Raw genomic sequence first — 17,597 nt, 5'->3', positions numbered from 1 at the left:
ACACAGAGGGAGAAAAAAAGATTCTGCTTACATTATACTGTATAGGTTACACTCTTGGCATGAACGAATGTGGGCCGTTTCTGTCCTTGGAGAGGCGTGGTCAGGGGCGGCACTCTCGAAGCGTAGCCAAGTTGAGGATAAAATGTGGATAAGTGATGCTATAGCAGCTTCAGTGGAAGGATCCCGAAAGAAGTAAGATCAGCTTTCTCTTTAAAACTGATGAAAACGGAGTGAAGAAACCACATCACATCTTTGATTTATATCATATGGCAGCCAACGACAGTCATCCCCGCTCCACCTGAGCTCTGTGAATTACTTTGAAGGCGGATTTTTTTTTTCTTTTTTTTTTCTTCTCCTTGCTGCAGAACTTTTCTCACAGCCAGATCTCTGTCAGGATCTAAAGAAGCGGGCTCAATTCTAATTCATTAAAGGTAAATTATTTCCAAAGTCTACATTAAATCACACCACTCCATTTCTATTTCACTATGCATTACTCTTCACATTTTTCCATTAGGTATTGGCTCGTTTTATCAGCCTCTGTCAGCATTGCAGTATGCATACCAAAATGTTCAGCTGGATATTGTGAATACATTAGCTACATTATGAATCATTCTGAGTACTTAACTACATTTGTTAAAGCTGTACTTTTAACTGTGATTTGAATTGCAGCATTTCTTTTTAACAGCTCCCAAGCTGTCTTCACTAGTTCTTGATTTGGGAAAAAGGTTGTAAAATATTCCAGGATGTTCAACACTGGTAGGGATTCCTTTCATCCCCACTTGAACTAGTCATCCTCAGCCTGCCAGCTTACCCTCAGTGAACTCCATGAGGTTAACCATGGCATAGGACCAGACCAAGTGTCTGCATGCCAATGCACTGTCCTCACTAAGTCCAATTCTGACCCAAATTATTCAGCAGATTTGATACAGAACACCAATTCCAGTCCTTCTAATAATCCTGTTTTCCTCTCTCTCCTCAGCTCCTTTGCCAGCTCACATTGTAGACGAAGAAGTGTGTTTTTGTGTTGGCATACAACTGTTACCACCCCATCCCACTTGAGTTTGAAAGGATCAACACCATCACTATCAACAGGATTTCCAAGGATGAGGCATGTATCCCTGAACTGGCTGAGGGGCGTGTCCATGCTCCTGCTGCTCCAGATGGCCACTTCCATGGTGATGCTTCCTAACTCCACAGGCTGGCAGAAGATTCTGGACAAGTATCTGGACGAAGATGGGGACTGGTGGGAAGCTAAGCAGAGGGGGAAGAGGGCCATTACCGACAGTGATGCTCAGCTCATTCTGGACCTTCACAACAAGCTCAGAGGCCAGGTCTACCCTCCTGCTTCTAACATGGAGTACATGGTAGGTAGATGGAGGATGCAGAGGTGTCGTCTGTGCATCTTAAAATTGATTCCCACGAAGTAGTACATTTATACTTCATGGAGTTTATATGTGTTAAAATGTTTTCACCCCATTTTGAACTTCCCAAGAGTTATGCACACTTGTGGGCCATATAGCTTAGTGAATTGACCCAGTCACCAGACCAGCTGGAACTTGGCCCACTTGGCTCACTCACAAGCAGCATGCCAGTATCTAAGCACCTTCAGACATGAACCCAAACACACACACAAATCTGTACACATGTGACTGGTTGTTTTGTCAGGAGAGAAGAATTCCACCAACTTGCCAACGATCACATTACTAATAAATTCTTTTTTACTCATGCTAACAGATTTGTTTGACTTTATTCTCTGGCTGTCACGTGTGTGTACAGCGCCAGATCACTTTTCACAGTGCAATTAGAATCGGAGCACGGCACCACGGCTTGTTTTAGCAGCTGTCTCACCCCCTACTAAACACACACATACTCACAGAGGCACACCGCACCTTCTAAAAGTTAGTGCTCCACAGATTTGGAAGTTTTCCAGATACACTACATGTGTAGGCACTGCTTAACTACCACAGTGCATTGCCACCAACAGTACTTAGGAGGTTAAAAATCAATACATTGTGCAGCGGAAAGTGAGGTTTTATCATCGTTTCATCTCCACTTAAAGCGTTGCAGAAACAAAAGGCAGTATTATTCTATGGGAAAGACAAATAAACAGTTCGTGCAGGGGGGAAATTTCTGGACTGTGTAATTGTATAATTGAGAGATTGGACTTGAGGACCCCTTGTGTATGTGTGTGTGTGTGTGTGTGTGTGTGTGTGTGTGTGTGTGTGTGTGTGTGTGTGTGTGTGTGTGTGTGTGTGTGTGTGTGTGTGTATGTGTGTGAGAGAGAGAGGGTGTGTGTGAAGCTCTGCCTGGCAGGCTTCTGGTTGAGGCACACTCTAGTAGAGAAATGCTGAGCCAGCAGTGTACAGCTCCTTTTCTACTGTCTCGTATTACAATTGGCTGGGTTGTTTTTAGCTACAGGGGCACCCAGGGGTGAAATATGGAGAGGCATGCAAAAGAGGGCATGAGGGGAGAAAAAGATAGTGAAAGTTTCCAAGGAATACAGTAGGTAAATAAAAATAGAAAAATAGAAGTGTGATGGTGATGAAGGAGATTGGCAAATAGAAATGATAGGCAATGGAAAACAGATGGAGAAAGAGATAATAGGTGTCAAAATAACTGAAAATAAGATGTAGATTGAATAAAAGTGAGGAAAGAGGAAATGAGAAAAAAAAGAGACATGTTAAAGGGGCACAAAATAAGAAGAGACAATGACTTGTAAGAATAAGCATGGAAATCTTACTTAAAAATCTGTTGATGTCAATGTCTTTCAGGCACAAAACTGTTCAGGTCACAAGTAAAGGGGATTTTCAGTGATTTTCTGTGCTTTGTTTTGAAAGGGGCTCCATATTTTTCAAATTTTCCCTCTGTCTTTGTTGAACTGCTGTCATCTTTCAGAAACCTCATAGCTTCACTGTACTGGAAGACTTCGTGGACATGCTCCTCTGCTCTCCCTATGCACTTATGCATGCAGATGCACACACACTCACACAAATCCTGGTGCACATACATAGCCATGTGCCCATCAGCTCTGTCATTGTCTGCCAATGTATGAGAACATAACCTGAGTGACCCTCTGTGGCAATCATCAGAGCAACTCAGAGATAACATCAATTCTGATCCCCCTCATTCCTCCCCCTTAACCTGTTTGCTTTTCTTGCCCTCTCCCTCTGCATCCCTCTCCCTTATCCCCGTGGCTTCATTCCCATTTTGTCATTATCCAACACAGAGGCCCATAAATTCCCTGGATAAGCATTCATACTCTGTAGCTGTCCACAAAGCTTAAGTGCAGCTTGAGTAGGGGGACAGCAGTTCTGCTTCTCACTCAAACGTTGACCCACAGGTATAAACACAGAGGTGTCAGTGTTTGAAGTGCTGTAAGATAAACAGATGGCAACTTGGGAGAGAGAGCCCCACCTGTCTTGATGTGTAAGTTGGCTTCGCTGGGCTGCACTCAGGTGGTGGTGATATTTGTTGTTTAGGATGAAGCTATATTGACATTTTTCTGCTCAGTATGATTCAGAGTTGTGCTGCCAATGTCAGTCATTTTAATTTATTGTTGGATAATGTGGCTGTTGTGATTAACAACCTATGAAGGCCAATTACACAATAATTAAGGTGTAGACTAATAAATTTGTCTTGAATTAATCTGAGATGTTTAATTATGATCATGTGGACGAGCATCTGAAACAGTATTTAGGCAGCTTCACTGTTGGCAAAACTGGTTTAGAATAATATAATTGCCAAATACATTCATGTAGAAAGTAATTATGAGACCCTAGTGGTAAAAGATTAGGTAGAGCAGTCCAAACTTCTTTTGTACGCAGCAACTTTGTCACCTTCTACTGCAGGATCCCTTAGTACTCACAGGCCAGGTGGAAGATTGATCCTCACTACTGTAATGTGTCTTGGGTCGGCCCAAGGGTCTCCAGTCAGGTGGTTACATCCAGAAAACTTCCGAAGGGAGGTGCCAAGGGAGATCTGAAACAGGTGCTCAATACATATCCACTGGCTTCTCTATATGTAGAGAGCAGCAGCTTATACCATGTTATCTGTAGTTTCTAAGAGTGCTCCAGTCAACGTCCAAGGTCATGCTCCAGTGAAACTAAAAGGACAACATTATCTCAGATAGCAAAGATGCCACCCTTATGTCATCAAACTGGACAGTCTCCAGGCCTCTTCTGCATTGGCTGCATCAAAACCACAAATAATACAGACAGTAGAAGCAACAGGGCATATCCCAGTGAGTGTCCAGTGGCCACGCTGAACGTACTTAATGAAATGACAAGAATGTAAACATAGCTCTTGTGTAAAATACACTTACAGTGAATGGATCACAATAACACTTTCACAGAATACTTATAGTAACTTTGCAGGGGCACAAAGCACCCGTAGATCAAATCGGCAAATTCCAGTGATCCCTAAGATACTTGATCTGAGAAGCTTCATGCCCAAGAGGACAAAACTTACATCCCTTCAACTTGAGGCTTGACACTTTTCCTAATGTCGTGTTTACTCGTCCTTGGAATACCTTCACTCCAGGAAAACATCTTCTGGTTCCTCTTTTTGAAGTACCCACTTTGGCCATAGATCAAATCTCATAGTTCTGCATCCTGTACAGATGGGGATGTCTTTTGGGTTTAGGAACTCCTCAAACTCTTGCCCTTCATTTCTGACTCACCAACTTTCTCTAAAACCTCTGTGGGAGCACTGAATCTTGAGTTGCATGCTAAGCCTACAATAACTGGCTATGCTATTCTCTGATGTGAGTTGATGTGGGCTGTTGATGAAAAATGGCATACCCAACACATGCAAACACCATTCAGTATACTCTATATTGCTGGTGGAAATTCTACAAGTATTTTGGTGCAGGCAAAGGATATATAAATTTTTCCTTAATGTCATGTACAGTATTTTTTTAAACTATTACTTTTCCTACCTTTAAGCTTCCTATTAAAACACCCCTTTGCCTCCTTTTCTTCTCTCTCACACCATCCTATCGCCTCTTTCCCTCTATTCCGTCAGATTTTTTACTTATCTACTTTTTTCTCAGCCTCACTTTGTCTAATTCCCACATCTTACCCCTTCTTTTCAGTACTTCTCTGCATGCACCATTGATAATGAACAGGAAACCCAAACTTGCAAAGAGAGTATCCCTCTGTACCCTTTGGACTGCAACCAGATGACCAAGGAGGAGTAAAAAAAACTGCAACAAATGAAGTGTTAAGCGAAATAAACAATGCAGTGTGCACAGTGTGCTGAAAGACTTTTGCAAGGGAGGTGTTTTTCTTTACGGGCCCCAGCAGAAGTGTGGTTGGGATGGGTGGTGAGTTGGGGGGCGTCTTGGTTGCAATGTCTCCCTGCTGGGCTAACTGTACAAAGCTTGACAAGCCGGCTGCACTCTGTACCAGATTCAACAGCCGAAACATATGTGATGCATTCGACACATTCTGAGTCTGCTTTCTCTGCAAGTTTGTGGACAATGGAATGGGTTCCTTTGCTGGCAAGGTACTATTGTATTTTTATTAAGACATAGGGACATCACAAATCATGTCTTTGTGATAGAACCCATGATCAGTAACATTCCCCAACAAGACCCTGTAGCCAAAATTTTCGTGATTTTTGGTTGGAAATCTACTGTAGTTGTGGTCACAGAAAAAAAATGTTTTCAGACCCATAAACATTCATTATTGGTCAAAAGCATTTTGTTGACCCCGCTGAAGTACAGAATGTCCTATGTGCTGTGGTCTGCAGCTCATTTGGCAGCTACCACAGCACAATGCAATACATTTCAGACTGTTTATCAGTGTAAACATTGATTTTTTTAGGGCAAGGAAGTCACTCGTCAAGGAAATCGAAGTGGAAAATAACATGGATGGAAATCAAGGTTCTATCAGCAGTCTCCCACTACTGATGATGAACAGGATCTCTTCTGTGTTTCTGTTTCAGCATCATTAGCTATTGTAGTGGCAAAAACATATAACTAGGGATTACAAACTAGATATGGCAATGCTGATATACTGACACTGATTTGCAGCTCACTACCAATAAAGGTAATTTCTGAGCAAAGGTAGAGTTTCAGCTAAATAAATTCTCATTTCTCTTTTAGCCCTGGCTCTGTCATTCATCATTTATCGTTATTGTGCAAGACCGATAACAGGCAGATACATATGAGGTTGCTATAACACTGATATGCTCCCTCTTTGCAGGTGTAGAGATGAATGAAGAATGTACACCACACCTCCAACTTTTTATTTGTTCTGTATACCAGTTATGTAACATTTCTACAAGGCTTTGTCCTGAAATCTGACGCACCACACTGTATGTGGGTCAACCAATATTACCTTGGTGTTGTTGATTTAAACCAATAAATCCAGTCAAGAGCCAACAGGAAGGGTGAAAGAAACTGCTCAGAGGTAAGAGTTAATTTGCAGCACTGCCAGAGATCCTGTTGTTAGGTAGGTGTGCGTTTTGGATGTAATGCAGGGAACAGCAGTTGTTTCTGGTGGGACCGAAAGTGGTTGATGGACGATGGAGGAGGAGCTGTAGGTGGTGGTAGTGTGGGAGTTATTTTAGTGTCTGTTATTGGATGATATTTCAAAGAGCTGTGACTTCCAGGGCTTCAACGTGTGAAATGTGAAAACATCTGACACCTGCATTGGTATAGTAATTCATGTGCTCACACATTTATATACACACACGTGAACTAATTAACTTCCTCTTAGAAAGCTGTTGCATTAGAAATCCCACTCCAAAGGTGAAAGTGAAGGTGTGCAATTAAAGTTGCATACAGTGTCCTTCAGAGAAATTACAGCTAGTGTTATTCTAACATTTTATTATGGCAGAATGTAGGTCAGCAGAGAGGAAGGACACTCTTTGCATTCCCAGAAAATCCCAGAATGGGAATATGATAACTTAGTATCCAACCAGAGCCCAACTTGACTGAGAGGGCAATTCAGAGAGAGGTAAAGTGAAACAAAAGCTTGACCCAGACATCCCACCAGAGACATATGGAAGTTATTACTTAAGAAAAAACAGCTTTTGGATTTTTTGAATAACGCCCAATCTTACGGAAAAACCCATTCAGGGGAGGTTAGAAAGCCAGAAAGCTCTTCATACAGCAGCAACAAAAGGTCAGCACATTGTAGTTCTGCATTTAGTTTAGAAATCAGTGCAGTCACTTAGCCACAGCAGCTCATGATAAGTAACACTTGTTCAGTGTGTGTTCAGATAACACCTCACATCACATTATTGAGAGCTGAGCGAACTCTGTGCAGCAGTGAAAATATCCAGTTATCCATTAGACATTCCTGTATCTTATAGCTAAATAGTAGCAATGTAAGTGGCATTGTATTGCACTGTGTATTTCAGTTTATTTCCTCCGCTCTTCAAATGTACTTTATAGTCCAAAAAGCACCTCATTTTGTTTTATTTTGTCATCCTTTGTGCAGGTGTGGGACACAGAGTTGGAGCGTACAGCGGAAGAATGGGCTGAGACCTGTTTGTGGGAGCATGGTCCTGCTGGATTACTGCCACAGATTGGACAGAACCTGGGAGTGCACTGGGGAAGGTAAAAAGATGTTCAGAATGAAAAGATTCTGCATATAGACTTTTATTTAATCAAAGGTTGAGGGTAAAAAAGATTTAAGGTCTAACTTGATGACAGACACCAATCAACCCCTTGACTCTGCGTTGTGTTGGGTGGAAGAATGACTGAAGGGATGCTTGTGCCTAATTCTGCATTGCCTTTTATTATATTGGCTACAACAATATATATACATATATATATATATATATATATACTGGTCCTATAGTTGGTGCAGCACACACAGGCATATCTCTCATGATATGGTTATGTTATACAATAGAAAATACACTTGCAAGAAAATATGTACCTGATTAGGAACACCATAAATATACCGATTAGTCATACAGTTAGCTATTCATCATCGGCTCAGATTGTTATTTTAAATAGTTTAAATTTGTAACTTTTTTCAAAGTTATTTTAGTAACTTAGTAAAAAGCTAGCCAGCACAACTGCTAGGTAGCTTGTTTGCCATGTGCTGTGTTTTACTTTATAATGCCAATGTAGCACTGTAAAATGCAGTAAATCCAGTGGTTACATCTTGTAGTAGCATTTCGATAAGCCAAAACACTAAAATCTTCATACAGAGCACAAATTAATATGAATTTGTGACATTTGTGCGCTGAGCTATGTAACCTACCTTGAGCATGTCTCTCATGACCTGTCGAAGTTATGCAACGGAGAGCCAACAAACCTGTGAATTACCGGCTATATGGCAAGTAGAATCACACACTCTAGAGACATTGTTACATGTGTTCCTTTGTTAATTTGTTCACTCAGCCCCCCACAGAGCATCTGAAAACAGCACTGCCTCACACAAGAGACTTTTGGTCCACATATTATCATATAAGTCCACAGTCAAGATGTCCACTTGATTCTAATCAGACTAACTAGCAACACCTGGTGCCAAATCACTGTCAGTCTGTGGTTACTGCAATTTATTTAAAGAGCACAAATGCTTGACTGCCAGCTTAAAAGCAGTCTTGATGTGTTTACATTGCTTTGGTACCAATGTATGCTAACTGCAGATGGTAACTACATATGTTTGTCGTATGACTGAGCATAGTCCAAAATAACTTTCTTTCTTATTACACATATTCTTTATCAAATAGACAATTGCTTCCTTGGTCCAGAAGCCTTGTAATATGATGGTAGGTTGCCCACAGGGTCTCAAGTCACCCTGTCAGGCCATATTTTGAAGTTAGGATTTGCTGTATTTTTCTCCTTTGCTACCAGCTATATTTCTATGCACATTTGGAAGATCATTTTTATAATGTTTTGGAAAGGATATATGTGAATGTTCATTTACCATTTATATTTGCTAGCAATTATTTAAATACAAGCCAACACATAAAGGTTACCTACTGTATGGGTATCATGTATTGATATACATATGGGTTCTTGAAAGAGGACTTGCAGTAAGCAGAGAACAGCTTTGATGCATAATACCTACTCCCACACCAACAGGGAGACAAGACAATAGAAATGTTTTTTTTGAACATTGTCATGATAGGTTGACAATGTAGGTTACTCATCTCTCCAGGTATCGTCCACCCACATCCCATGTGCAGGCCTGGTATGATGAAGTCAAAGACTACTCCTTCCCTTACCCTCAGGAGTGTAACCCCTACTGCCCCTTCAGATGCTCTGGCCCAGTCTGTACTCATTACACACAGGTAGCTCCTATAGGTCTGCATCATACCATTTTGTCTGTATTTTGAAAACTCAAGTGATTTAAGGATGTACAATCAGTACTGTAATTTGTATTTCTATGTCTGACTTGTCATTCTTTTGCAGCTGGTCTGGTCCACAAGCAGTCGGATTGGCTGTGCCATCAACTTGTGTTATAACATGAATGTGTGGGGACAGATTTGGGCCAAAGCTGTCTATCTTGTCTGCAACTACTCACCAAAGTAAGCACATTTATTTTGATTCACTTTCACAGATACATTACTGAGATACAGACTGCAAGAAAACAAGAATCATAAGTTATCCTTGTGTCATTTTGATGTGACAGTATAATTTGGGGCTAAATTCCTAATGTTTTGTCACTCATAGTGATGTTCAAAATGGTCATACAGAAAGAAGTATGGAATATCAGTTTTGTTTAAGTTCAATGTGATCTGTTTAATAAGCCTTGCTTATTATGTGACCTGAACAGGGGAAACTGGTGGGGCCATGCGCCTTACAAACATGGCACCCCATGCTCTGCGTGTCCCCCCAGCTATGGAGGTGGCTGCAAGGACAACCTCTGCTACAAAGGTATGTGTGGGGAAAAGTAGAGAAAGTCAGAGTAAGAAAGCATGTGGAGAAATGTGCATACTATACCTTGATTTTGTGACTTTACTTGAAGATGACAGTTCCTATCCTCCACAAGAGGAAACGGAAGAAAACAACTTCATCGAGCAGGAGGCCCCCCGTACACCGCAAAAGCCATGGTTGCAGGCCTCCAACTCTGAGCCTCCCAGTCTCCCTGCCCCAGCTCCCACCAAGCCCCCCACAGAGGACCTGCAGAAAAATGAAGTGGTCAACACACAGCAGATGTGTAAGCTGCCATTGAACTGTTTACTCTGGATCTAGTTACATCTCAAAATTGGGGGTTTAGGATCTGGTTTTAGGGATGGGAGGTGCAGAGATTGGCAAGAATTACTGTAAAAATAAATAAATAAATAAAAAAGGGAAAACAGCTTTTTAAAATTGGGTCAAAACCAAAAAATTTGTGTATACCTGTCCGCTCAGTGATGAAGAAGCAGTAATGGAAAACAAGAGCAAAAAACAAAAAAAAGCCATACGCCTTGACCGGAAATATTTTACTTTCAATTTATCTTAAATTGCCTTGATTTTCTGTACTCTTTATCTGTCATCTCCCTGATTACCCTTGACAGTTTCTGAAGTGTACTCAATATTGCAAGTCACTCTTTGGAGCAGGGGGGGTTTTTTTTAGCATGATCCCCTGAGTGTGTGTTTGCTTTTGCCTGGCTGAGAGGGGTTGAGGGGCGAGAGGGGCTCGCTGTGGTTTTTAAATGGCTTCCTCTCCACAGTGCATGGGGCCCGTGCTTGTAAGCTGAGACATTTCCCCCAGTATTACTGAAAACCGTGAACCTTGCTGCAGGAAAGGAATTCTTTTCTTTGGTTCTTGAAGCATCACAACAATAGTCTTCTCTGAGTTTCACTCAACCCAGGCTTTTAGATGTTAGTCGTCTGCATCGGAGCACTCAGTTCATGCGTGTTGTTTCTTGTACAAGCACTCAAAGGCCTTTATGTTTGTGTGTTTCAGCTCAGCTTGTGAGCTGTGACACTAAGCTTCGAGATCAGTGTAAAGGAACGCCATGCAATAGGTACAAGTAAGATGACCTATAATAAAATCAACAACACAAAATGGAGTATACAGTACATTTCACATGATTTTCATCATTATTTTTGTATTAATCTACAGATATGAGTGTACTGCTGGGTGCCTTGATGCTACAGGAAAAGTAGTTGGAACAGTATACTATGAAATGGTGAGTACACAAATTGATGCAAGTCCAAAATTGTGTTGTCTGATTGGATGGGTTCAGTATTATGCCAGTTCACAGCTATGTGTTCTGACCTAAGTGTCCTTGGATAAGACATCCAAGAGACACTTGCTTACTGGTGTGTTAACAAAGGACCTCCAATGCAGATGTCATGAAGGTTCTTTTTTGCAGCAATCCAGTGTGTGCAGAGCTGGTCTACATGCTGGTGTCATAGATAATGATGGAGGATGGATGGATGTAACAAGACAAGGCAGAAAGGACTTTTTCATCAAATCCAACAAGAATGGAGTCCATTCATTAGGGTGAGACAATAATATCATAATTAAATATATAAATATAATTCATATTAATGATATTAATTATATCATAGTGATTTGATAGCAAGATTGGTAAAATATACAATAGGTAAAAATAATGAAGTCTCATGTCAATGTTGTGTGTTTCCTCTTGACAGAAAATATCAAAGTGCTAATTCCTTCACAGTTTCCAGAGTCACAGGTTAGTCTGACAACATTGTGACACTATAATTACAGATATGTTACATTTTGTATTAAATCGCTCACTAAAAGCTGTGCTGAAGATGTGTTTGTTGGCACTGACTGTATTTCTTTCCTACAGTCAAAGCCATCACATGTGAGACCACAGTTGCACAGCTGTGTCCTTACCAAAAGCCCACAAAGCACTGTCCAAGGTATGAATCATACTGTGTCTGCCTTCATGTCGTTCTCTTTGGTAAGGTTTCCACCTTTATGTTAATTCTAGTCTTTATCCATGTCCAATTGTTCTCTTTGTAGGTTATACTGCCCAAGAAGCTGTTTAGAGGAGAACCCTCACATATCCAGAGTTATTGGCACCAGAATATACTCTGATGTAAGTCCCTCTTTTTGAAGCTGAATTGGTAAAAACCTAATTGTGTGTTTTTTTTTTAATGAAGTTAGAGACAGAAATGAATCAATGTTTCTCATGTTACCTTTCCTTTGTAGAAGTCCAGTGTATGCCGGGCAGCAGTCCACGCCGGGGTCATCAGGAACAATGTGGGTGGTTACATTGATGTGATGGCAGTGGACAAACGAAAACACTACATTGCTTCATACCAAAATGGCATTTTCTCAGAGAGGTATGTGATGACTCATGGCTCATCTGGAAGTAGTGTTTGGTATGTGTCAGGCTGGAATGTAGCACATATGGATTTCAAGTGCTGTTTGCAGTTTTGGAGTTACCAGAACTATTCTTCAAAATCTTAATTTTCAGATATAATTCACATTTAAGACCCACTATGCCACTTTGTATCTGCGCTGACGATAGTAATACCTTATATTGGGTATACTTTATAAAATCAATATGATTGAAAAAAAAACATTAAAAATCAGGTTGTCTGGTATAACAATATAGAATTAATTGTCTAAGGAGATAACTAGTCCTATGTCAGCATTCTTTCTCAGATTTTGGGAGAGGAGTGAAGGGGTAATTTACTGGGGCTCAGAGAGGAGGAATGAGAAATCAATGGCTCTCAGGTGGAGAGAAATTTATCCACTCCGCCTTCCCTTATGGACCTAATCTTTTCAAGATTCAGGCAGTTCATTACATCTCTCATGCAGCACACATAGGAGGGTGATTAGCATGCTTCTAGTTTAAGATAATTAATTGCTTGGCCCTTAGAGTAGAGAAGATGAGTGCATTTCCATGAGAGGGTTTGTATTTTAGTAGTAAACCAAAAAGGGCAACAACCGGACAAAAGCTTAGTACAGCAGCTTAGATAAAGACGATAGATAAAGATAAAAGAAGAAGCCAAAACATATGCATTGAGAATACAAGATCTCATAAGAGATCAATATTGTTAAATGTTAAATTTTAGACAGGTTTAACTTAGCCCCACTGTTATGGTGGATGAACTTAAACCAGATATGGTTACAAAGAGGGAATGGATTCTGTGTCAGACCTATTCTTTACTATTCCTTTTCTTTCTTTTCCTATTCTTTTTGTGAAAACACAAAGTTCAAAGTTCGGTCTCTAAGTGCTATCTCACCAAAAAAGTTGGAGAAAACATGGAAGTGAATATCAGGTTACTTTGAATAGGAACTCATTTTGTGTAGACACTAGTTTTGTAGTCTAGAACTTTGTCTGGTTATATTTAGATTGATGTTGTGTAAATTTTATACTATAAATGGTATAGTCTCCAAGACAAAATCTTGATTTATTATATGTCTGAGAAATTTGTCTTAGACATTTTAAAACTGCTTGATTATTGATAGATACCTTTACAACCAGTATATTGATATTGATATTAACTGACATTTAAGTCTGGAAACAGCCACCTAAAAACTAAATCAACCTTTCAGACCAATCTGCAAATTTTTAGATGGTGGCATGTTGTCTCACCAAACCTTTGAACCTTGTGAAAAATGTGTTATCAAATAAAAGGATGGAAAACAGGGAAGGCCTGGGACGTTTTTGACACAGTGTGTACAGACATTACCTGTGGCCTAAAATGACCACTACAGTCTCTATAGTTCTGTGATGTTTTATTATTAGAGTATAAAAGGAATGGTTTCTCAGTAGTGGGAAGCATAACAGACTTTCTGCACCCATGCAGGGACCAAAGCACTGAGGCCATATTGACCGTGTAGGCAATGTACAGTAAGATACCTTGTCTACATAGTCTGTGAAAAAACTCCATGAAACACCAAACGTATTCATAGGATCAAGCACCTCAAGTAGAAAATGGCAGGTTTTCAAAAAGAGCATTGTCTGCACAGAAGTATATTTTCGCTTATATCACCCCAGCATTTTTCATGTCTACTTCGAAGAGGAGGGATTGAGAGTGGACAACCTTATTTGATGCCACATGCTAACACAGAGTAGGAAACAAGAGACATCATTGGTTTGTAAGTTGGCTATTGGAATGTTAAGAAGCTTAACCCAGGCAATAGAGGACTCACCCAATTCAAGTCTATGCAGAGTGTAAAATTTACTATTCCTGGTAGTCATAGAGCTCTTCTGCATTAAGAAGACTGTGTAGCTTTGACTTTTTGAATCAAGAGATTAATTAATAGTAAGGAAGTTACTATTATTCATTAAGTGTTTGGTCAGTCTGGATTCTGTGAAAAGACTCTAAGAAGGTGAGAGCATGTGTTGAATCCATGTACCAGTTTACAACAGCATATAGTTTTCCATATTTTTAGAGATATTAAATTACACCAACTTTTTGTTCTGACAATTGCTCTGTGGTCTGCAGAATGACTGTTAAAATGACCTTTGTAGAGGACAGAAACACACACACACACACACACACAGTTTCGTTTATTTTTGTGGCCTTCTCTCTCTCTCTCTCTCTTTCCTCTCCATCTGTTCCCTTGTCTCTCTCCACCACATTTATCTTTGTCACTCTGGTGAGATGCTTAACGTCCGTTATTATCTGCCCATCATTTATCTCTCTCCTTTAACCCCACAACATGTCTGTCTTTGTTGGATTAACACCAATGTTTGTGTAAAAATGGCTGGTTTATCTGTTTTCTCAGGGAGCTTCAGCCTCTATCTGTTTGTTTCCAATCTATCATCAGAGTGTCAGTAAACACACTGACGCAGATGTACTGTATATCTGTAAAACCCGAAGTCTATCTGTTTGTGTGTATCTGTCATCTGCGTCTCTTTGCATAAGGCTGGGACATGTTCTGTATCTGACACGCCACACCCAGACTTACTCTCCCTCTGGTTTCTCTCTTCCCTGCAGTCTTCAAAACCCTCCTGGAGGGAAGGCGTTCCGAGTGTTCGCTGTTATTTGAGTGCCCCAGAGGGCGGCTTCACCAAACAGAAAGTGCACTTGGGCTGTTGAATAGGCGGTAATCAAGCCCTGTTGTCAAACTCAATGAGTGAAATGTTTCTGGCTTTGCTACACTTCAGGGGTTAGGGGTCATCTCCATGACAGTGTGAACCCAGCAACAAAAACTTGACACATACACAATTAAGAACCTGTTTCTATTCCCTTCCATGGAAATTTAATTTTGTCATCCTTAGCGAGAAATTTTATAAACTGTAAATATCTCTGAATGGTTTGCTACAGTAATATTTTGTTGTACATATATGTTAATAGTATCACACGTTTTGTGCCATTGCCTTGCCTTTTTAAAAAATAGCTCTGTATTAAGGATGACTATTATTTTTATTGTCCGGCACATTTTTACTGGTGCTCTTGGGAGGTTACTTGTCATATTTTTTACTTTTTAATGATTGGAGAACAGATTGTTATACATTTATTTTTATATGATTATACTTTACGTCGATATGATTTATAAAGGATGCTGCTATATATTTTTTTGTATTGTTATTGTAATTGCCAGTGTGATGGATTTTTTTTTCTTTCTTTTTTTTTTTGCAGATAAATTGGTTTAGTTTAAACTCCCCCGCAGGTCGGGAAGTACACTCAACTCCTTTACAGTTGACATTCCTAAAACAAAACTTATGTGCCTTACTTTATCTTGCATTGAATTTTACTGGATTGTTTTCAGGTCATATCTGTTCATCTCCTTTTGCCATGATAAACAGAAACAATACTATGCAGCAGTTTTATTTCATGCAGTATTTTGGGGAGTGGTGACTGTAAAGCAACAAATATACCTGCTCATATTTTTTACCAGCTCTCAGCTTTCTTTCAAGCTGCAATCTTTATAATTGGCAATTAATAATAATAATAATAATAATAATAATAATAATAATAATAATAATAACAATTATTAATTATGTAGGATATTTTCCTACATCAGGTTGTTAGGAAAAGTTCATTTTTGCAATAAAATATTACAGTCTCTGTGACTCTCTCTCACATTTGCTTGTGGCATTCAAATCACTCAAAGTCAAACCTGTGGTGGTGATGAGGATGGGGGGTGGTGCTGCATATTTATTCCTGTTATTTAAGATTTCTAAAGTATCATGAACATAACCCAGATTAATTTTTACGTGTACTGATTAATCCCAGCCTCACACAGCACACTGCCCCAGATTTATTTCTAAGCATAGTCAAAGATAAATCTTGCATGTAATGTGATCTTTTGAAAATGAACCCGTAAAATAGTATTTTGTAGCTGCAGACTTTGACAGGAAATCTTCTCTTAATAGTCCACAAATACTAAAGCTACACAAAACATGTCTTAAACCGGCTGAATATTGGCACTTTGAAACCAGGAAACTATATCCACAGAAGGGTGTCATTGGTCCTTGAATAGTTCATCTGATATGAGTCATAATACCCTTATATTAAAATTGACAATCTGCACTAAAACCTCAGTGGCAGTGAGTCATTTCACATTGGCTCTAACCCAATTAACCCAAGCATGCAGAGCCAAAACACCAAAGATGAAAGTACCTCAGGGAAGCACTGAGGTGGTAGTTTTTGGAGACTGGATGAAGACTGAACACACTCCCTCAGACTTCCATTTGAGGGAGAGCCTGCACTCCTGATGTGAAAGTCTCTCAGGATGTGACACAACTCTCCCCAATATCCGTACAAATTAATTATTTAAACCTTGGAGAGAGGAAGCATTTGATTTCAAATGACCCAGCTTCCCTCTTAGGGTCTGTCACCAGGGAACAAAGTCGTCACTCCTCATTTGCTTCTAAACAGCAGTAGACTAAAATGACCAATCCATAATGGGTTCTACTATATGATGTCTGGAGGGCTGCAGTAGGTTGGGACTCAAGCTGCCAGTCTGTAGTGCTACTAAATCTTGATGGGTTGAATATACAGCCACTGTCCCAGTGACACCAATGTGACCCAATATAAATGCAATCTTGTTAAATGATTTTTTTATGTGTTTTACAGGTTCGGGAATAGTAATTACACATCTATTTGCATTAGTAAATGTCATTGCACACATGGTAAAGTACATGGTACATTCACATTGACGCTCACAACATATGGAAAACAACCTATTGGTCCTAAACCTTGGGAAAGGGGAGATTTTGTGTATGTGTGTCTGTAGGAGTTTGACATCTTCTCTTACTTCATTTTGAACGTACAGTTGCCCAAAAACACACACTCTGCATGAAAAACATCATGTTCAAACACGTGCGCATTTGCTTGCTCAAACAGTCATGCACACACTCATTTACGCTCTCACACATCGTGTTTAGATGAAAGCCAGTCACTTGTTACTGAGTGAGCTCTGCAGGAGAAGGGGATGTGGAGTGATTGATAGGCCATCCATGTGCACATAGGTCCTGTGAGAGAAAAGAGAGGCATGCATCAGACAGGTGTCAAAATTCACAGCAGGGTGCGGTGATAGGTGGCGTTCAGACGCTCTGACAAATGAAAGGCAAGAGGAAGAGGAGGACAGAGAAGGGGAGAAAATTCTTGACAGAGTTAAGGGCAGAGAGATGACTTGAAGGCTAGAGAAAACAGCGTGAAGGTTTGATTCTGACACCTTCATGAGCATGACATTGGAATACCATCTGCAGAGTTCCTTAACTTTTCCTATTAGAGTTAATGAAAACAATACAAAAAT

The 17,597-nt window shown here is 40.0% G+C and overlaps 1 protein-coding gene across 4 annotated transcripts; it reads left to right on the top strand.

The window, feature by feature from the left end:
• The first annotated feature begins 1,103 nt into the window (after window positions 1-1,103).
• On the top strand, window positions 1,104-15,766 carry crispld1a (cysteine-rich secretory protein LCCL domain containing 1a). 4 transcript variants are annotated; one of them, XM_040127139.1, is made up of 14 exons: window positions 1,104-1,364; window positions 7,449-7,567; window positions 9,126-9,258; window positions 9,380-9,495; window positions 9,744-9,844; window positions 9,936-10,127; window positions 10,860-10,920; window positions 11,019-11,085; window positions 11,272-11,402; window positions 11,555-11,598; window positions 11,719-11,791; window positions 11,895-11,970; window positions 12,084-12,217; window positions 14,831-15,766. In XM_040127139.1, the coding sequence occupies exons 1-14, from the start codon at window positions 1,104-1,106 to the stop codon at window positions 14,880-14,882; spliced, it is 1,560 nt and encodes a 519-aa protein (XP_039983073.1). In that variant the 3' UTR covers window positions 14,883-15,766. The 4 variants fall into 4 exon arrangements, with proteins under 4 accessions (XP_039983073.1, XP_039983075.1, XP_039983076.1 ...); XM_040127141.1 differs by lacking the exons at window positions 1,104-1,364; window positions 7,449-7,567 and adding an exon at window positions 8,563-8,613; XM_040127142.1 differs by lacking the exons at window positions 1,104-1,364; window positions 7,449-7,567 and adding an exon at window positions 8,577-8,733.
• Window positions 15,767-17,597: the final 1,831 nt, after the last annotated feature.

This window comes from Xiphias gladius, chromosome 5 (assembly GCF_016859285.1).
Source record: "Xiphias gladius isolate SHS-SW01 ecotype Sanya breed wild chromosome 5, ASM1685928v1, whole genome shotgun sequence".
Taxonomy (NCBI): Eukaryota; Metazoa; Chordata; class Actinopteri; order Istiophoriformes; family Xiphiidae; genus Xiphias; species Xiphias gladius.
This window is presented reverse-complemented; position numbering and strand designations above follow the sequence as displayed.

What these genes read in the sequence shown, in the direction of transcription:
- crispld1a (XM_040127139.1), top strand. Translation starts at nt 1,104, where the DNA reads ATGAGGCATGTATCCCTGAACTGGCTGAGGGGCGTGTCCATGCTCCTG. An exon ending in GGTCAACACACAGCAGATGT is followed by an intron (nt 10,128 to 10,859) that starts GTAAGCTGCCAT and finishes TGTGTGTTTCAG; the next exon opens with CTCAGCTTGTGAGCTGTGAC. An exon ending in GCACCAGAATATACTCTGAT is followed by an intron (nt 11,971 to 12,083) that starts GTAAGTCCCTCT and finishes TTTCCTTTGTAG; the next exon opens with AAGTCCAGTGTATGCCGGGC.